General features: G+C 36.0%; 1 protein-coding gene across 3 annotated transcripts in view; it reads right to left on the bottom strand.

Annotated features, from left to right (window-relative positions):
* The window catches only part of EPHA3 (EPH receptor A3), a 378027-nt gene that overhangs the window by 54992 nt on the left and 300961 nt on the right, over nt 1-22074 (bottom strand). For all 3 annotated transcript variants that reach the window (XM_082392423.1, XM_082392424.1, XM_082392425.1), the window contains 3 exons: nt 19901-20003; nt 19134-19201; nt 4691-4816 (listed from right to left, as the gene is read on the bottom strand). In XM_082392423.1, the coding sequence (XP_082248549.1) occupies nt 4691-4816; nt 19134-19201; nt 19901-20003 (297 nt within the window). The remainder of the gene's footprint in view (nt 1-4690; nt 4817-19133; nt 19202-19900; nt 20004-22074) is intronic.

Raw genomic sequence — 22074 nt, 5'->3', positions numbered from 1 at the left:
AAGGAAGAATATGCCATTATAGATGTGTGAGCATTAGGAGAAGTTATGATGCAAAGTAAATCATTGCTAAAATTTGTAAACAAAACTGAGAGTTTCTTTCTTTACGCAGGGCTATCGGAACATTGCCCAAAACCCCAGTTCACTTTGTGTAAACATTAAGTTTGGGCAAACCATAAGGAGGCATCCATCATGAATTTTCATATTCTGAAAAAAAGTTCTGCCATTATCATGGATCAATAGGGTGTAATGGATTGTGTTTTAAATTTGGAAGTCATGACCATTTATTCTAAGTGACAAGTCACTTGTTAGTTTACAGGACAGACAGTACAGAACTGTGATATAGAGCATAGATTCTGAAGCCAGATTCTCTAGGGTCTAATTCAGCCTCTGTCACTTATTATCTGTGTGATTTTGAGTGACTGTCTTAACCTCTCTGTGCCTGTGTCTCCTTATCTATAACATAGGGACGCCAATTTTGTCTACTTCATAAAATTTTTGTGCAGTTAAAGGAATTAATGTACATAGAATGCACTTAGAAGAGAGCCAGACACATAGTAAGTGCCATCTAAGTGTTAGTCATTCTTTCTTCTCTGAGTTCAAAGCTACTTTAAGAAGGATAAATATCTATCTACTTCTTAAGAGTTAGATCAAGGTGAAGAATAAATACTAAAGTTCTTTTTAAAATGTCAAATTCTGTGTTAATGTAAAAAGAGATGGTTGTGATGATGATGGTGATAACAAGCTTAATGTCATATTGGACAAGTATTTGTAAAGGAAAGAATGTTGTGAAAGTACCTCACTAGGGAGATCAAGGGGAAGAGTTTGAATTTCAAGTGGCCCAATTAGTGTTTCTTCCTTTGTTCTCAGTGGGAGAGCTGGACATATGGACATGTTATCTACCTTCAAAATTCAGAAAATGGTGCTTCAGTAATGCTAGTATTTTAAAAAAAATCATAAAATTTAGAAATGTGATTATTTTATCTGATAAATACTAGAAATTGTCACAAATACATTATACTAGACATAGAAATGTTACATATTAATTCAATTCTCTTTATAATAACTGTTCTTAAAAGAACAGTGTTGGAAAAATTAACAAAGACTGGACAAACGCAATGCCTGATTTTTCCATCTAGCCAATTTTACATGGTTCAATTAACTTTGCACCTGTAAGAAACAAAATTTAGATCCTGTCATTTCTAAATAAAAGCACAGCTACAAGAAGTTCATTTGAGAAGATACTATTGATTTTTTAAATAATTAAGTGCATCAGTGTTTATTTGCCCTTTGAAATAAAATATGCTTTATGAGAATGGGTACACTGTATTCTGATTTAAGGTACATAATGCACAATTGCTCAAAATAAAATTTCTTATGCTAATTTCATTTAAAACAGGAAATAATGCACTTGTGTTTAAGTGGAATGACCCTCTGCACTAGTCAAAGCCCATTCTCCTTCCACTGTTTTAATAAGAGAAGAAGAATAAAAAGACACACTGAACAATGCTGTTGTGTCAGCTAAGCACTATACATGAGTTATCTCGATTAATCTTCAAAAAAATCTTAGAAGGCACTATTGTGATCACTAGTGACTAGCATAAACTTTGAAGTTGAAAAGTACAAGCTTCAGATTTTGGCTTCCTAATTAATATCTATGTGACCATGGGCCATTCAAATTTTCAGCTTTTGTTTCCTCATCTGGTGAAATGGAGATAATAATACCTATTTAAAAGTCTAATAAAATTAAAATCATGTGACTGTCTAGCACAGAATAGGAATTAAATATTTTCTACCTTCAGGAAACCTTGAAATAATGGTTGGATTGAGGAATAAAATTAGGAATTTTGGTCATTATGAATTCCTCACTAACAAAATTATGCTACTGTGAGAAAGTTAATTCATGCCTCAATTTTAATTTTGTAATTTGCAATATGGGTATAATTCTTCTGGTTATTCCATGTATAAATGAGAGTTTCTGTTATACCTATTTCTTTGTATAAAATTTTTGACAGAAAACTAAAGAGTTAGTCCACATATAGTCTTCCTGTATATTTAATTGACTGTGAAAGTTCTGTCATTGAATAAAAGATTCAGCCTTTTAACAATAGAAGATAGGTGCTAATCAATTTAGCATGATTACTAATTTTTTGTGGACATTTTTTTTTTAATTTTAAAAGGTATAGGAAGTGGGTATATAAAAGAAGGCTGGTCATGAGTGGACTGTTACTGAAGTTGCTGTAGAAATGGTTACATGCAGGTTCATTATACTATTTTATAATTTCATCTATTTTTGTAGACGTTGAAAATTTTACAGAACAAAATGTTAGAAAATGATAGCCTTCAAAATCTTGATTTCATATTCTATCTTGGTAGTGACAAACCATTTAAAGGCTAATCAAGACAGACTAGAGGGCTTCCCTGGTGGTGCAGTGGTTGAGAATCTGCCTGCTAATGCAGGGGACACGGGTTCGAGCCCTGGTCTGGGAGGATCCCACATGCCGCGGAGCAGCTGGGCCCGTGAGCCACAACTACTGAGCCTGCGCGTCTGGAGCCTCTGCTCCGCAACAAGAGAGGCCACGATAGTGAGAGGCCCGCGCACCGCGATGAGGAGTGGCCCCCGCTTGCCACAACTGGAGAAAGCCCTCGCACAGAAACGAAGACCCAACACAACCAAAAATAAATTAATTAATTAATTAAAAAAAAAAAAAGACAGACTAGAATTGGGAGTATATTTTATAAAGAAATCTTCCAGGTGAAGCATAACCAACCTTGAAGATATATATATTATTTGCAAACAAAATAGGCACAGTTTTATAGCCCTTAAGGTGGCAAATGAGACTATTGGCTGCAAAACTCTGAAAATGCGGCGTATGTCTAATTTTTTACAAATATGTTTGAAGAAAGAAAGTAAAAAGAGGAGCTGTTTTAATCTTTAATGAGCGTCAAGGATTATTAAGTGATTCAGTAGAAATAGCCTTTCCCTTTATCTCATTGATCAGATACCATTTTTAATGAGTATGCTTTGTCTCACACTACTATGTTCTAGACACCTGGCTTTGTCAATAACATCTGTGTATATAAGCTTTTATTAATGCAGAAGGCCCCAAATTTCAAGGTCGCAGTATGTCTGACCTTCTGGACATTGGCTGACCTTCTCTCATCACATTCCCAGTTGAGTGTGCAAAGTCTTTTGCTGCATATGCTACTGCAACTTCCATGCTGGAGAACAGTGCACTCTCGTGGGGCAGCATTAAAACCAGCATGACAAAACCCCTCTGCACCATGGAGCAGTTGACAAAGCAGAACTACATAAATGAAAGAGTAATCAGTATATATCTGGATTAATTTAGGCTGAATTAACATAGATGTACAGTGAATGTGTATATTCTTTAGTCTTAGACTGTGAAAAAGGAAGTATTTATTCTAGTTTCCTTTTATGAATTGCTAGTTTCATATTTTCATATTACCTGCACACGGAAATTTTAGAAGATAACATTAAGAAAATTAGAAGAGAAGATTTACGAAACTATCATTTTATTTAGATAATATATGAATTACTCAGATTATCCTGCTTGAATAGTAAATACTACTTGAGTTATAAATAATTCTTTAGTGCATAGAAAAAGAAACAGAAAATTATATGCACATTTGTGTAAAAAAGCATCAGTCATATATAGAGTACTTGTAGAAAATGTGATCTGATACGGTATACATAATTCAAAAAGTTCATTTTTCAGTCTTTCACTCTATTTCCCACATAGACATAACTAGCTTGTGTTTGTTTTTAGAGCAATATTGAAGAATGAGATGACTGTGTACAATTATTGTACAATATTGTTTATTTTTACTTTTGAGTAGTAGTTTTATTCAAATGCACACTGCATATTCTGTGAATACCATATGTTTATGTGTAATTGTATAAAATACTGTTATTTTATAAATATCTATAATTTTTTGGAAATACTCAACTGCTATTCATAATATCTATAATTTTTTGGAAATATGCAACTGCGACACCTATTAACACTCCATTGGTGTTTGTTAATGAATTTGTGATTGAGCAAATTAATAATTAGAACAAAAGTATGTCTATATGAAAACAAGCTTTAACACAAATACTTTAAAACTATATACCATTACAAGCAAGTATTAAAATGGAGCACTTCACATTATTTAAACTATCCTCTCAATATAGTTATGATGGAATTTGTATAAAATATGTCATTTTTTATTTTATTTTGTGTTGTCTTTGTTTTTTAATTCCAAAGAAGATTCTAGAATTACTTTTTTTCTACAAATCAAAATTTTCACTTAGTGGGCTCATTTAAAGTAAGACACACTTTTATCCTGTTATCCCCATTTAGCCAGATAGACTTTGTGACACATGATCAGCGTAGCCATGGAGAGATTGAGCTGCTGCGGCTGCCTCCTCTGAAATTCAATGAATAGAAAGCTGGCCGTGGTCTCTGAGTCTGTAGGTCTGGCACCTTTGAAATCATTACATTCCATTAAATACTCCTTCATTTATTTACTGCCTGCCTTTCATCATGAAATCAGAAAATGTCCCTTTTCATAGCAATATACTTTGGCCTGAGAACCTGAGCAGTCAATTTCAGGCAGCATTCTTATGCATAGCTGTAGATTTGTAATTAACATAGTAGGTTGACAGTGGGATTACTGCAGTGGTTACCTGCTCCAACAACTTTGTCAATGGATATGTTGGTGGCATCCAATTCCTTAGCAAACTCATGAACTGCTTGGGTAGGGTCTTCGTAAGTGTGCGGGTCAACGTAAGTCCTGAGACCTGGAAGTTTTACTGTTTAAGGAAAGGAAGAAAGGCATTTAGGAAGAAAGGCATTTATAAAACCTTTACTGTGAGAATTTATGATAACATTCTTGGTTTAAAAAAAATCCCCATGACATTAAACCATAATGAAACAGAAAGAGGTACCACAAGGAACTTTCTCTGTAAAAACACTAGAAAGAAAATGGACATTCAAGGAGGGGGTTCTTGAGGAGAGAAAAATGGTTCAGAATTGACTAGGCCTAGTAATTACTACCAGTAGCAGCAGTGAGTGAATGCCATCACACTATCACACATTTGTGACTCTGTAAACAGTGCAGTAACCAAATATCTATTACAATGCCACATGTGACAATAAAGGAAAGCTTGTGACATACTTTCATAAGGAGGAATAGCTGATGTAATTAGAGGATATAAAACGGCATGTCTTTCATCTGACACTATTCTGCTTTTATTAACAGTCACAATCAAAATTCCCCACTGCAATTATAGATTTACGTTAAGCTGTGAGTTTACGTATACATAATATGGGTATTATATGTATATACTAGTATAGTTTCAATTAACTGAAATCTTATTATGTAGCTTTTCAATATAGTTAAAAGCAATATAAGTGTTCTCTATAAGTTTAATAATTGTGGTAAGGAGCTAAATTCCAAACATAAATCATATTTATAACTTATTAAATATAAACTTTCTTCATAGTATATTTATTTATTGAATTTTTCTGAAGGTGAATAATTTTCATGATGTTCTGCAATTAAAATAGCACAGACAAAAGATACAGGAGAATCATTTTGGATTTGATATAATATTAATAAAATTCCTATCATTTGGAAATATAATTCATATTTGAAACAATTTGGAATGTTCAAGAAACTAACTTTCTCTGAAAGAAAACTAAATTTTTAAAAAGGAAACCTAAAATCTATTAAAGTACATAAACATGCTCTAACATTAAAGGACACTGTAATTTAACTGCCACAGTATATATACTAATAATATTGATTTTGATTTTAATTTTCATAACGGTGAATAATATTAGTAAAATTATTTTAGCAAGGGAAATGGATTCTTTCTTTTTTTTCTGTCACTTTTTCCCAGCTTTATTGAAATATAATTGACATAACATTGTGTAGGTTTAAAGGGTACAATGTGATCATTTGATACACATATATATTGTGAAATATTTACCACAATAATATTAAAACATTCCTCATCTCATAATTACCTTTGTTGTTGTTGTTGTTAGCATGAGAATGTTAAAACTCTACTCTCATAGCAACTTCCTAGTGTACAATACAATAATGTTAACTAGAGTCATCATGCAGCACCTTAGATCCCCAGAATTTGTTCATCTTCTAACTGAAAGCTTGTACTGTTTGACCAACATCTCCCCATATTCCCCATCCCTCAGCCCCTGGCAACCACCGTACTACTTTCTGTTTCTATGAGTTTGATATTTTTAGATTCCACATGTGAGTTCATAAAGCATTTGTCTTTCTCTCTCTGGCTTATTTCATTTAGCAAAATGCCTTCAAGGTCCATCCATGTTGTCACAAATGGCAGGATTTCTTTCTTTTATATGGATAAATAATATTCCATTCTATAAATATACCTCATTTTCTTTATCCATTCATCTGTCAATGGACACTTAGGTTATTTCCATGTCTTGACTGTTGTGAAGAACGCTATAGTAAACATGGAGGTGCAGATACACCTTTGAGACAGTGATTTCATTTCCTTTCAATATATACCCATCAGTGGGATTGCTGAATCATGTTGTAGTTGTATTTTTAATTTTTTGAGAACCCTCTATATTTTTCCAATATTGGTGATACCAATTTACATTCCCACCAACAGTGCAGCAGATTTCCTTTTCTACACATCCTTGTCAGCATTTGTTATCTTTTGTCTTTTTGAGAATAGTCATGCTAACAGATGTGAGACAGTATCTCATTGTGATTTTGATTTGCATATCCCTGATCGTTAGTGATATAGAGCTCCTTTTTATGTACTTGTTAGCCATTTGTATGTGTTCTTTGGAAAAAATGTCTATTCATGTCTTTTGCCCATTTTCTAATTGGATTGCTTGGGTTTTTGCTGTTGAACTCCTTATGTATTTTGGGTATTAACCCCTTGTCAGTATATGGTTTGCAAATATTTTTACCATTCCATAGGTTCCCTTTTCTTTTCCTTAATTGTTTCTTCTGCTGTGCAGAAGATTTTTAGTTTAATGTAGTAATGCTTGTTGATTTTTGCATTTGTTGCTGGTGTTTTGGGGTTCATACCCAAAAATATCATTGCTAAGACCTATGTCAATGAGCTTTTTCTCTATTTTTGTTCTAAAAGTTTTATAAGTTCAGGTCTTATGTTGAAGTCCTTAATTCATTTTGAGTTACATTTTGTGAGTGATGTAAGATGATGGTATAGTTTCATTCTTTTGCAAATGAATATCCAGTTCTCCCAACATCATTTAGTGAAGAAACTATCATTTCCCTATTGAGTATTCTTGGCTCCCTAGTTGGCCATGTGCATGCGTTTATTTCTGGGCTCTCAATCCTGCTCCATTGGTCTATGTGTCTGTTTTATGCCAGTACCATACTGTGTTTATTACTATAACTTTGTGATATAATTTGAAATCTGGAAGTGCGATACCTCCAGCTTTCTAAGATTGCTTTGGCTATTTGAGGTCTTTGTAATTCCATATGAAATTCGGGATAGTTCCTTCTATTTCTCTGAAAAATGCCATTGGAATTTTGATAGAGATTGCACTGGATCTATAGATGGTTTAGGTACTGGGGCCATTTTGACAATATTAACTCTTTAGATCCATGAGCATGGGCTATCTTGCAGTTTATTTGTGTCATCTTCAATTTCTTTTTTTTTTAACATCTTTATTGGAGTATAATTGCTTTACAAGGGTGTGTTAGTTTTTGCTTTATAACAAAGTGAATCAGCTATACATATACATATATCACCATATCTCCTCCCTCTTGTGTCTCTCTCCCACCCTCCCTATCCCACCACTCTAGGTGGTCACAAAGCACCAAGCTGATCTCCCTGTGCTATGCAGCTGCTTTCCACTAGCTATCTATTTTACGTTTGGTAGTGTATATATGTCCATGGCACTCTCTCACTTTGTCCCAGCTTACCCTTCCCCCTCCCCATATCCTCAAGTCCATTCTCTAGTAGGTCTGTGTCTTTATTCCCATCTTGCCTCTAGGTTCTTCATGACGTTTTTTCTTTTTTCTTGGATTCCATATATATGTGTTAGCATACGGTATTTGTTTTTCTCTTTCTGACTTACTTCACTTTGTATGACAGACTCTAGGTCCATCCACATCACTACAAATAACTCAATTTCGTTTCTTTTTATGGCTGAGTAATATCCCATTGTATATATGTGCCACATCTTCTTTATCCATTCATCTGTTGATGGACACTTAGGTTGCTTCCATGTCCCGGCTATTGTAAATAGAGCTGCAATGAACATTGTGGTACATGACTCTTTTTGAATTATGGTTTTCTCAGGATATATGCCCAGTAGTGGGATTGCAGGGTCATATGGTAGTTCTATTTTTAGTTTTTTAAGGAACCTCCATACTCTTCTCCATAGTGGCTGTATCAATTTACATTCCCACCAACAGTGCAAGAGGGTTCCCTTTTCTCTACACCTTCTCCATCATTTATTGTTTGTAGATTTTTTGATGATGGCCATTCTGAGTGGTGTGAGGTGATACCTCATTGTAGTTTAGATTTGCATTTCTCTAATGATTAGTGATGTTGAGCATCCTTTCATGTGTTTGTTGGCAATCTGTATATCTTCTCTGGAGAAATGTCTATTTAGGTCTTCTGCCCATTTTTGGATTGGGTTCTTTGTTTTTTTTGATATTGAGCTGCATGAGCTGTTTGTATATTTTGGAGAGTAATTCTCTGTCAGTTGCTTCATTTGCAAATATTTTCTCCCATTCTGAGGGTTGTCTTTTTGTCTTGTTTATGGTTTCCTTTGCTGTACAAAAGCTTTTAAGTTTCATTAGGCCCCATTTGTTTATTTTTGTTCTTATTTCCATTTCTCTAGGAGGTGAGTAAAAAAGTATCTTGCTGTGATTTATGTCATAGAGTGTTCTGCCTATGTTTTCCTCTAGGAGTTTTATAGCGTCTGGCCTTCCATTTAGGTCTTTAATCCATTTTGAGTTTATTTTTGTGTATGGTGTTAGGGAGTGTTCTAATTTCATTCATTTACATGTAGCTGTCCAGTTTTCTCAGCACCACTTATTGAAGAGGCTGTCTTTTCTCCATTGTATATTCTTGCCTCCTTTATCAAAAATAAGGTGACCATATGTGTGTGGGTTTATCTCTGGGCTTTCTATCCTGTTCCATTGATCTACATTTCTGTTTTTGTGCCAGTACCATACTGTCTTGATTACTGTAACTTTGTAGTATAGTCTGAAGTCAGGGAGCCTGATTCCTCCAGCTCCGTTTTTCTTTCTCAAGATTGCTTTGGCTATTCGGGGTCTTTTGTGTTTCCATACAACCTGTGAACTTTTTTGTTCTAGTTCTGTGAAAAATGCCATTGGTAGTTTGATAGGGATTGCACTGAATTTGTAGATTGCTTTCGGTAGTAGAGTCATTTTCAGAACGTTGATTTCTCTGATCCAAGAACATGGTATATCTCTCCATCTGTTTGTATCATCTTTAATTTCTTTCATCAGTGTCTTATAGTTTTCTGCATACAGGTCTTTTGTCTCCTTAGGTAAGTTCATTCCTAGGTATTTTATCCTTTTTGTTGCAATGGCAAATGGGAGTGTTTCCATAATTTCTCTTTCAGATTTTTCATCATTAGTGTATAGGAATGCAAGAGATTTCTGTGAATTAATTTTGTATCCTGCTACTTTACCAAATTCATTGATTAGCTTAGTAGTTTTCTGGTAGCATCTTTAGGATTCTCTATGTATAGTATCATGTCATCTGCAAACAGTGACAGTATTACTTCTTCTATTCCGATTTGGATTCCTTTCATTTCTTTTTCTTCTCTGATTGCTGTGGTTAAAACTTTCAAAACTATGTTGAATAATAGTGGTGAAAGTGGACGATCTTGTCTTGTTCCTGATCTTAGAGGAAATGGTTTCAGTTTTTCACCATTGAGAACGATGTTGGCTGTGGGTTTGTCATATATAGCCTTTATTATGTTGAGGTAAGTTCCCTCTATACCTACTTTCTGGAGGGTTTTTATCATAAATGGGTGTTGAAATTTGTCAAAAGCTTTTTCTGCATCTATTGAGATGATCATATGGTTTTTCTCCTTCAGTTTGTTCATATAGTTTATCACATTGATTGATTTGCATATATTGAAGAATCCTTGCATTCCTAGGATAAACCCCACTTGATCATGGTGTATGATCCTTTTAATGTGCTGTTGGATTCTGTTTGCTAGTACTTTGTTGAGGATTTTTGCATCTATGTTCATCAGTGATATTGGTCTGTAGTTTTCTTTCTTTGTGACATCTTTGTCTGGTTTTGGTATAAGGGTGATAGTGGCCTCGTAGAATGAGTTTGGGAGTGTTCCTCCCTCTGCTATATTTTGGAAGAGTTTGAGGAGGATAGGTGTTAGCTCTTCTCTAAATGTTGGACAGAATTTGCCTGTGAATCCATCTGTTCCTGGGCTTTTGTTTGTTGGAAGATTTTTAATCACACTTTCAATTTCAGTGCTTGTGATTGCTCTTTTTATATTTTCTATTTCTTCCTGGTTCAGTCTCAGAAGGTTGTACTTTTCTATGAATTTGTCCATTTCTTCCAGGTTGTCCATTTTATTGGCATGCAGTTGCTTGTAGTAATCTCTCATGATTCTTTGTAGTTCTGCAGTGTCAGTTGTTACTTCTTTTTCATTTCTAATTCTGTCGATTTGAGTTTTCTTTCATTTTTTCTGGATGAGTCTAGCTAGTAGTTTATCAATTTTGTTTATCTTCTCAAAGAACCAGATTTTAGTTTTATTGATCTTTGTTATTGTTTCCTTCATTTCATTTTCATTGATTTCTGATCTGATCTTTATGATTTCTTTCCTTCTGCTAACTTTGGGGTTTTCTTGTTCTTCTTTCTCTAATTGCTTTCAGTGTAAAGTTAGGTTGCTTATTTGAAATTTTTATTGTTTCTTGAAGCAGGATTGCATTGCTATAAACTTCCTTCTTAGAACGGTTTTTGCTGCATCGCATAGGTTTTGGGTCGTCTTTTCATTGTCATTTATTTCTAGGTATTTTTAAATTTTCTCTTTGATTTCTTCAGTGATCTCTTGGTTGATTAGTAGTGTATTGTTTAGCCTCCATGTGTTTGTATTTTTTACAGATTTTTTCCTGTATTTGATATCTAGTCTCATTGTGTTGCAGTTGGAAAAGATACTTGATATGATTTCAACTTTCTTAAATTCACCAAGGCTTGATTTGTGACCCAAGATATGATTTATCCTGGAGAATGTTCCATGCACACTTGAGAAGAAAGTGTATCCTGTTGTTTTTGGATGAAATGTCCTATAAGTATCAATTAAGTCCATCTTGTTTAATGTATCATTTAAAGCTTGTGTTTCCTTATTCATTTTTATTTTGGATTATCTCTCTATTGGTGAAAGTGGGGTGTTAACGTCCCCTACTATGAATGCGTTACTGTTGATTTCCCCTTTTATGGCTGCTAGCATTTGGCTTATGGATTGAGGTGCTCCTATGTTGGTTCATAAATATTTACAATTGTTATATCTTCTTCTTGGATTGATCCCTTGATCATTATGTAGTGTCCTTCTTTGTCTCTTGCAATAGTTTTTATTTTAAAGTCTATTTTGTGTGATCTGAGAATTGCTACTCCAGCTTTCTTTTGATTTCCACTTGCAAGGAGTATCTTTTTCCATTCCCTCACTTTCGGTCTGTATGTGTCCCTACGTCTGAATTGGGTCTCTTGTAGACAGCATATATACGGATCTTCTTTTTGTATCCTTTCAGCCAGTCTATGTCTTTTGGTTGGAGCATTTAATCCGTTTACATTTAAGGTAGATATCGATATGTATGTTCCTATTACCATTTTCTTAATTGTTTTGGGTTTGTTCTTGCAGGTCTTTTCCTTCTCTTGTGTTTCCTGCCTAGAGAAGTTCCTTTAGCATTTGTTGTAAAGCTGGTTTGGTGGTGTTGAATTCTCCTAGCTTTTGCTTGTCTGTGAAGGTTTTAATTTCTCTGTCAAATCTGAATGAGATCCTTGCTGGGTAGAGTAATCTTGCTTTAGGTTTTTCCCTTTCATCACGTTAAATATGTCCTGCCACTCCCTTCTGGCTTGCAGAGTTTCTGCTGAAAGATCAGCTATTAACCTTATGGGGATTCCCTTGTATGTTATTTGTTGCTTTTAATATTTTTTCTTTGTATTTAATTTTTGATAGTTTGATTAATATGTGTCTTGGCATGTTTCTCCTTGGATTTATCCTGTATGGGACTCTGCGTTTCTTTGACTTGACTGACGATTTCCTTTCCCATATTAGGGAAGTTTTCAACTATAATCTTTTCAAATATTTTCTCAGTCCCTTTCTCTTTCTCTTCTTCTTCTGGGCCCCCTATAATTCGAATGTTGGTGCGTTTAATGTTGTCCCAGGGGTCTCTGAGACTGTCCTCAATTCTTTTCATTCTTTTTTCTTTATTCTGCTCTGTGGTAGTTATTTCCACTATTTTATCTTCCAGGTCACGTATCCGTTCTTTTGCCTCAGTTATTTTGCTATTGATTCCTTCTAGAGAATTTTTTTTTTTTTTCAGTGTTCATGATGTATTTTTTTTTTTTAAACATCTTTATTGAAGTATAATTGCCTTACAATGGTGTGTTAGCTTCTGCTTTATAACAAAGTGAATCAGTTATACATATACAATATGTTCCCATATCTCTTCCCTCTTGCATCTCCCTCCCTCCCACCCTCCCCATCCCACCCCTCTAGGTGGTCACAAAGCACCGAGCTGATCTCCCTGTTCTATGTGGCTGCTTCCCACTAGCTATCTATTTTACATTTGGTAGTGTATATATGTCCATGACACTCTCTCACCCTGTCACATCTCACCCCACCCCCTCCCCATATCCTCAAGTCCATTCTCTAGTAGGTCTGTGTCTTTATTCCCGTCTTGCCACTAGGTTCTTCATGGCCTTTTTTTTTTTTTTTTTTCCTTAGATTCCATATATATGTGTTAGCATACTGTATTTGTTTTTCTCTTTCTGACTTACTTCACTCTGTATGACAGACTCTAACTCCATCCACCTCATTACAAATACCTCCATTTCATTTCTTTTTATCGCTGAGTAATATTCCATTGTATATATGTGCCACATCTTCTTTATCCATTCATCTGTCGATGGACATTTAGGTTGCTTCCATGTCCTGGCTATTGTAAATAGAGCTGCAATGAACATTTTGGTACATGACTCTTTTTGAACTATGGTTTTCTCAGGGTATATGCCCAGTAGTGGGATTGCTGGATCGTATGGTAGTTCTATTTGTAGTTTTTTAAGGAACCTCCATACTGTTCTCCATAGTGGCTGTATCAATTTACATTCCCACCAACAGTGCAAGAGAGTTCCCTTTCCTCCACACCCTCTCCAGCATTTATTGTTTCTAGATTTTTTGATGATGGCCATTCTGACCGGTGTGAGATGATATCTCATTGTAGTTTTGATTTGCATTTCTCTAATGATTAATGATGTTGAGCATTCTTTCATGTGTCTGTAGGCCATCTGTATATCTTCTTTGGAGAAATGTCTATTTAGGTCTTCTGCCCACTTTTGGATTGGGTTGTTTGTTTTTTTGTTATTGAGCTGCATGAGCTGCTTGTAAATCTTGGAGATTAATCCTTTGTCAGCTGCTTCATTTGCAAATATTTTCTCCCATTCTGATGGTTGTCTTTTGGTCTTGTTTATGGTTTCCTTTGCTGTGCAAAAGCTTTTAAGTTTCATTAGGTCCCATTTGTTTATTTGTGTTCTTATTTCCATTTCTCTGGGAGCTGGGTCAAAAAGAATCTTGCTGTGATGTATGTCATAGAGTGTTCTGCCTATGTTTTCCTCTAAGAGTTAGAGAATTTTTAATTTCATTTTTTGTGTTGTTCATCATTGTTTGTTTGCTCTTTAGTTCTTCTAGGTCCTTGTTAAACGTTTCTTGTATTTTCTCCATTCTATTTCCAAGATTTTGGATCAACTTTTCTAACATTACTCTGAATTGTTTTTGAGGTAGACTGCCTATTTCCTCTTCATTTGTTTGGTCTGGTGGTTTTTTACCTTGCTCCTTCATCTGCTGTGTGTTTCTCAGTCTTCTCATTTTGCTTAACTTACTGTGTTTGGGGTCTCCTTTTCACAGGCTGCAGGTTTGTAGTTCCCATTGTTTTTGGTGTCTGCCCCCAGTGGCTAAGGTTGGTTCAGTGGGTTGTGTAGGCTTCCTGGTGGAGGAGACTGGTGCCTGTGTTCTGGTGGATGAGGCTGGATCTTGTCTTTCTGGTGGGCAGGACCATGTCCCGTGGTGTGTTTTGGGGTGTCCATGACCTTGTTATGATTTTAGGCAGCCTCTCTGATAATGGGTGGGGTTGTGTTCCTGTGTTGCTAGTTGTTTGGTGTAGGGTGTCCAGCACTGTAGCTTGCTGGTCTTTGAGTAGAGCTGGGTCTTAGCATTCAGATGGAGATCTCTGTGAGAGCTTTCACCGTTTGATATTATGTGGAGCCGGGAGGTCTCTGGTAGACCAATGTCTTGAACTCGGCTCTCCCACCTCAGAGGCACAGGTCTGACACCCGGCCGGAGCACCAAGACCCTGTCAGCCACACGGCTAAATAAAACTTTCTCAGCCTTTCACAGGTAACCTGACTCAGACAGAATGGATAGAGATGGGTAGGTGGAACTCGTAGAGTCACAGTCACCTCCAACGCGTCCACTCCGGGCAGCTCCTCCCGGAGAGCCGCCTGTGACTTACACAGGATCCCCAGTTGGGACATGGATTCTTAATGGTGATATATTTTTTCATTTAGCACACTATATTATTGAAGGTTTTTTTTAATATTCTAAAATAACAAATAAAATCAGACATTATCTTTTTCTGATATCACTTTTTTTTAAATTTATTTATTTATTTTTGGCTTCATTGGGTCTTCATTGTTGCGTGCGGGCTTTCCCTAGTTACGGGGAGTGGGGGTTACTCTTTGTTGCCGTGTGTGGGCTTCTCATCGCGGTGGCTTCTCTTGTTGCAGAGAGCAGGCTCTGGGGCACGCAGGCTCAGTATATGTGGCGCACGGGCTTAGCTGCTCCGCAGCATGTGGGATCTTCCCAGACCAGGGCTTGAACCCATGTCCTCTGCATTGGCAGGCAGATTCTTAACCACTGCGCCTCCAGGGAAGTCCCTGATATCATTTTTTAATAGAAGAATCTTATTGGCAAAATTGTAGCTGAACATTCTGGAATTACTGAAGATTCTTTGAGCGAGTTTTGTATAATAGTTCATATGAAATAGGTGTAGGGACTGTGATGACAGCAATTGTTCCTGAGAGCCTTCATCACAATGGACATTTGGCCAAAGAGTCCAGGATTTCAGAGTCTGGGCTAAGGCATGATTAGTTTGTTGATCTACAGGATGACTTTGTGAATGCCATGTTACGTCACATAATAATTTATGTTCCTGGGAAGCTTCCATAGAGGTTTTGAGTAAAGAAATACAGGCATAAGAATAAATGGATTAGGAAAGATGGGAGGTGAAAACTATTTTCCTTAGCTACTTCTTCAGATGATTTTGAGACAGCAAAATGGGAGTGGGAGGTGAGGGAAAATGTAGGAGAAGATAGGTCAGCGCCACTCCTCCCTCTGCCTGGCGTTGACCCTGACACTGAAAAAGACTGGCCACTCTCCATCCAGAGGCAGAGTGTAGATAATTTGAGATGACACCTATATCTAGGGAGTCAACATCCACCGAAATGGGGAAATAGTAAGTTTTTTGCCCTTTCTTTGGGCAAACTGTGAGTGGAGTAGCTTTTGAAGAACTCTACTTTTCCAGTTCTTCCACTTTGAATAGTGCAGCACAAAGAATCTGCTAGGCATCAGAGAAAGAAAGCTCTGGAAAACTTTCTCTTCAAGTGCCTAGCATTGAGTGCCTGTTATTGTAGCTAGTGCCCAGTAAATGACAGAGACTATCGCCATTATCAGTATCTTCATGTTAAGAATGCTTATTCACAAATATGAATATCATTGAGGTTTCCCAGAGACAGAATTTGGGCTTAGAAATGCCCGTTTCTTTGGAGCTCATGCATCAGTTTGCATGCTTCTGCTGTTTATTATAAACATCATTTCTTTCTATAAAAACAGTCACTCTTTAGTACAGTGGTCTACTATAATTTATTATCACACTAAAACTATTTCTACATTATCAGTACTAAAACACTTTACTGTTGAAACAAGCAAACAGATTAAGGAAAGCTATCATACTTTTCTTGCTTTGGGGTAAGGAAAACAGTAAAAGTAACCATAGATTTAATAAAAGACATTAGGAAATGAAGTCTTCTCAGAATCTTTTTGTTCAGTCAATTTGGTTACATTTTAAAGAAGACACATCAAATGAAGGCTAGAATATGTGATCATCCAATTTTGATTTTCCCCTAGTCATAGTAAAGTCAGGAAATAGTAAGGTAAGAAAATCTAGCATTCCTTTCCAAGGGAAAAAATAGCACTTTTAAAAATAAGGTGAAAATGAAATTTTTTTCTGGTAAACAATCACAAATATTTTACTTTGCTGAACTTAAGGAAATCAATTTGGGAGAGACTTACTGGCAAAATAGGGATATGGGGTTAAGAGATATGAATTACTACATATAAACTAGATAAGCAACAGGATATATTGTTATCGCACAGGAAATTATAGCCATTATCTTGTAATAATTTTTAATGGCATATAATCTGTAAAAATCCTGAATCACTATGCTATACATCTGAAACTAATATAATATTGTAAATCAACTATACTTAAATCAAAAAAAGAAATTGACAAAGAAGATTATAAAATGAGTTGTTAGGAACAATGTCTCAAACATTTTAAATAAGCTCTGGCTTCAAACAGCCTTGAAAGTGTGCTTTAGAGTTACCATTCTGTTCCTGTCAGCCCTAGAGAGTATATGTATTACTAACTAATCTAAAAATTAAATAGTCATTCCCAAATAAAATCAATCAATTCATTGTGATTGATTAAAGTTAAGTAAATTGCTTTTCTATCTGCATGACATTTAGGGAAGCAATACAAGTATAAACACACACACACATCTCCAAGAAAAATGGCCTGTTCACTGTGGGAGCTTTGGCTGCTGATTTTTAACTGCTGTCCCCAGAGCTTCCAGGAATCAGGTGATTCAGGATTCAAGCACATAATCCCTTCACACCAATAATTAAGGGCAACACAGAATAACTGGGCTGTGTCAAGACAACCAGATAATAAACACATGCACACGTGTTAAGCTGCACTACTTTACAGCTCATTCTGTGCAAACACAGTAATTTACATTTCCATTTTACCAGCATGAGTTGCCCTAAGGATAGCAAAAAAGTAAAAAGGCCCAGCCAGAGAGGGCAAGGGGACAGGATCTTAGGAGGTGAAACACATTTCTTTCCTTTTGAAGCAATATTATAGGATTTGTAACAAGGCTGGAGGGAATAGTTCATAGCTAGAGCTTTTCAAAGTAATACGAAATAAATGGTCTGAAATAAACCAGCTGTAGCATTAAGACGCAGAAAGTTTATGACATGCATATACTTTATGCCCTTGCAGCTCGGATAAAACACATTTCTTTTTTGTTTGGCTATCATAAGGATATTATGCATTTGAAGAAAATTAAAGTTTCGACAAACTCCACCATAAAAAGCAACAGCTAAAGCAGATTGAAGTGATAGAGAAACCTGCTTACAATTGGCACACAGAAATTTATCAGTGCTGCAAGTTCATGAGGTTTATAATTCCTGTATAAAGAACCAAATCAATATGGTCTTGCCCTAAAGGCAATATTTACATCGATTGTCCAACTCAGATTAAGAACAACTTAATCCACAGGAATGCAACTACTCTAATTCATGCATGGTGAATGTGACTCAATGTTTTGTGGGATTGTGAAGAAAAAGCTAGATAAATATCCTGTGATTTGTTCATGCACTCTTTTAAGACTTTTGAGTTGGTAACCTAACTAATCTGGAATGAGATATTGATATTAGGAAGGTGACACTTGGGCTTTTTCGTGAATTACTCTACAGTGACTTCAATGAGATGGACAAAACAAAACAGTGCTCTCTGCAAACTCTGCCATTCTGTCCATCCTCCTTCAATTTACATTTTGGAAAACTTTTTTTTTTTTTTTCAATCTACTATATGCCTCCTACATGGTAGCAACAGGTCATCAAGTTTTTACTGTAAAGCTACAACTTTTAGATGGAAAGCCAATTACTGATACGAAATATGTTGAACTGAAAGTTATTTTCAGAAAGCAAAAGTGAAAGCCAAAGAAACTAATGCTTACAAGACTATATGAGTTACATTGAGATTATTTGAGAGCATATAGGCATGAGTATGGTCTCTGTACTAATTGCCATGAGAACATGCTATTCCCTTTAAGGCTGATGATTAGTAATTGCCACAATAACCCAACCATAGTTTGGAAAAGCAAAACACCTGGAATGATTTGTTTCACCAGAAGAAAAAAAATGAGTCTTTTATTAGATATAAACACTTTGTTTCTTAAAAGAGTATTTCTTTCAGAGAAATATTAAAAAGAGACTAAATTGATTGGTATTAAAATAAGGGGCGAAAGCCCTGTTTTTCCTACCAGTTGGATATCATGTAACTCCAAAATAAACAGTTTATTCTAAAGGCTCTCCCCTGGTTGGTTGACAAAGTGGAGTAAGGTGTTTCACATAAACAAAGGTTGTTTATATTTACTTGGCAGTTAGGAAAGGGAAAAGGCTCCTATTTAGATTTTAGCAAGTAGTAATAAGGAAATTGAAGATATGCTTTGCCTTTCAGCCACGCAGAGCCGACTATAGTATCTACTCCCCATCATGTGCATTATTTGAATATAAACCACCAGTTACCCTTCATGTTAGCTTAAGTATGCTAAAATGCAGCCCTGTAAAAATTACTTAATGCAGAGCTGTGGATTCCCTTCTCTGTTTAAAATAAATTTGACTTGCTCAATTCTCCCATAAAACTACTTTTGAATTCTCTTTGTCAGGGGGGAAGTTATCCAATTACAAATCAACAACTGCTAAAACTGAAATGGTAAAGCCAAAACGGCAGCAAATAGTTTAGAAACTTACAATGTCCATTCCCAAAATGAAGTCTTTTTTCATCCGCACCATGTTTTGACTTGTTATAGCCACAAAACCTAGAGGTAAATCAAAGGAAGAGAACACAGAAAGAAAACATACTTAAAACAATTATCTATGTTCAGAATGTGCAAAGCACAAAAAATAAAGCATTTTGCACAAACAAATAAATGCTTTAGTGAAAGTTTAATGACTTCATATTTTCTAAATCCTCTAGAGAAAGCCTCTTTCTCTGGGGACCCTGGAGAGCTGCCTAATGAGGAGATATGGAGAGATGCTTCCCCACTGTGCAGACCCCTTCAGTTCAGTTTTTATAATGGCGCTAGAAAGTGTTTATAGTATTTTTTTTTTAAAACGACTGCTGTTAGAATGAATGAAGGGTAAAGTTTCCATTGTTAGTGATTAGTGCTGTGCAGTGTTACCAGTGTTCTGGGTGAGAAAGTGTCAGGAAAATCTGGGGTGTATTTGATGAGAGAAGGGATAATTGAAAAAAGAAAGTAAAAACCAAGAGTGAGGTCAAAAGAGAGAAGTGGTGGGTGTTGGAGACTGGGGCAAGAATTTAATGAAAAAAAGAAACTCGAAACTAAAGGTGGAGAATCAAAAGAAAGGGAGGAAAAAAAGAAAGATCTACAATACAAGTGGAGACATTCTTATTGTTAAAATATTTCACTGACCACACTTTTCCGATTTTAGTGGCAATTGAGGGGAGCAAGCAATGCAATAATGAAAGTATGTCAGAAAACAGACTGTGAACTCACCTCCCAATCAAAACGTAGGTGACGACCGTGAGGAGAATAATTGCTACTGCCGCTGAAATGGCAATCATTACCACTTGGCTATTTTCCCCGGAAATGGAGAAAGCTGTGAGGTTGGAGAGAAAAAATAAGAAACGACCAGGCATTAACACATCATAACTAACATCTACGTGAAAACGTTGATAAATTAAGTCCTATTTATTTTGCTTTTACCTAAAATATGTCTTGCTGTCTGATACAACGTAAAAAGAATTCTTCACTTAGTGTAAAAAACAGACATTTTGTATAATTTTACTTGAAATTCTGATTAATAAGACTAAATGCTCTGCTTTCATTGACATCAATCAAAACTATTTGGGCATCTACTGCATAAAATATGCTGGACTGGTTTTCTCTATACTCATTGGCAAGAAACTCATCAAATAAACAGTAATTATCAGAGAAATATAGGGAATAGGTAAGATTTCCCAGAATGAAACTCTAAAAGCTTTCTCATTAGCTTTAGTCTCCAGTATCTGTATTTATTTAAAAGGTGGTATAATACCTGTCCTATGGACCTCAACACATCTTACCAACAAATTGTTCCTGTCCCTGTATTTCCTACCTTTGTAGATGGCCCATCACTCATTCACTCACCAACATGAGGTATTGGCAAAAATTGTCCAGGAGCCAGATCTGGCCTGCCATCGGTTTTTGTATAGCTCAGAAGCTTAGAAGAATTTACATTTTTTTAATGGTTGCAAAAAGTCAAAAGAAGATTCTGTGATATATGAAAATTATATAAATATATTATATAAATTCAAATAAATTATATAAATTCAAATTTTTGTGTCTATAAATAAAATTACATTGGAACACAGCCACTTTCATTTCTTTGTGCATTGTCTATGGCTGCTTTTATGCTACAATTAGCCAAGTTAGGTAGGAGCAACAGAGACTGTATGTACACAAAGCCTAAACTATTTATTCTCTAGCCCCTTACAGAAAACGTTTACTGACCCTTGACCTAAACCAATGATTCTCTAACTTTAATGTTCACATAAATCATTTGAGGAGCTTTTGGAAAAAGCAGTTTCTGATTCAGTCCGGAGGGGGCGCTGAGACTGTGTGTATCTTATGAGCACCCAGTGATGCTGCTGATTCCAGACTACAACCTTTTGAGTAGCAAAGATGTCGACCATAAATATAGTCACCTTGTCCTCTCCCTCTCCTGATTTTTCTATATCCAATTAATCACCAAATTCTTTTAAATATTTTAGTTTCTGTCTTCACTTCTCTCCTGGATTACAATAAGAAATTCCCAACGGATCTCTACTTGCAGGCCTTTCCTATCTTCTACCTGGCCACCAGAGCATTCCTTCTAAGCCATGGGTTTGATTATGTCATTCTCAGGCAGGGGTCTCCATCACTTTCTGGGTAAAACGCATGTAAAACCATTTAGGATCTGTTCTCTGCCTAAATCCCCAGGCTCATCTGCTAACAAAATCCATAAGCATTCAAATCTCTACACTTTCTAAAATATGCGCAGTTCCTGGAACATTCCCTCTCATGCACTCATACTTTAATATTTATTGTTTTTGTAGTAAAGGCTGATTAAACAAATGAATCAGTGCTGTATCAAAAGAAAAGCTCAGAAGAGAGGGTTTAGTTATACTATCAGCTCTCCAGAAGCCAATATCACATCTTGAACCTGATGAACGTCTAAGATTGGAAGTTTTTCTCTAAAATAATGCAGTTTAGGGAATAAATGATGTAAATAAAAAAACATGGCAGATAGGCTGTTAAAAGTTTTCTAAGCATCTGAAAAAAAGAACTCAGAGTGTGGCAGGATGGTATACTCATAATATAAACTGTTGCAAGCACTTTATTCTTTACTACCAGAAAACTATTGTTTACACCACCGTGGCAGTCGTGGGAGTGCCTGCTAGGATCTCCCTACGGCCAAGCCTGCAGTGGGCAGACGGCTCGCAGCTGCTGCACCTTCAGGATCCACTGCAGGCACGCGCTCCTCAGTGACAAAACACGGCAAGGGGACTGGAGCCAGGCCATTTCTGCCCAATGCAGGGGTCCTGTAAGGGCAATCTTCATGCTGAGGCTCCCCGTTGGTTTGGTGAGACCCTCGGAGCTGCATTGCTCTCTGAGGCTCCGCCTCCTCAACTCTCTGCCTTCTGTCTGTC

This window comes from Balaenoptera borealis (genome assembly GCF_965194805.1).
Source record: "Balaenoptera borealis genome assembly, chromosome: 5".
Taxonomy (NCBI): Eukaryota; Metazoa; Chordata; class Mammalia; order Artiodactyla; family Balaenopteridae; genus Balaenoptera; species Balaenoptera borealis.
The sequence above is the reverse complement of the archived record's forward strand: the minus strand, read 5'-3'. Positions and strand labels throughout refer to the sequence as shown.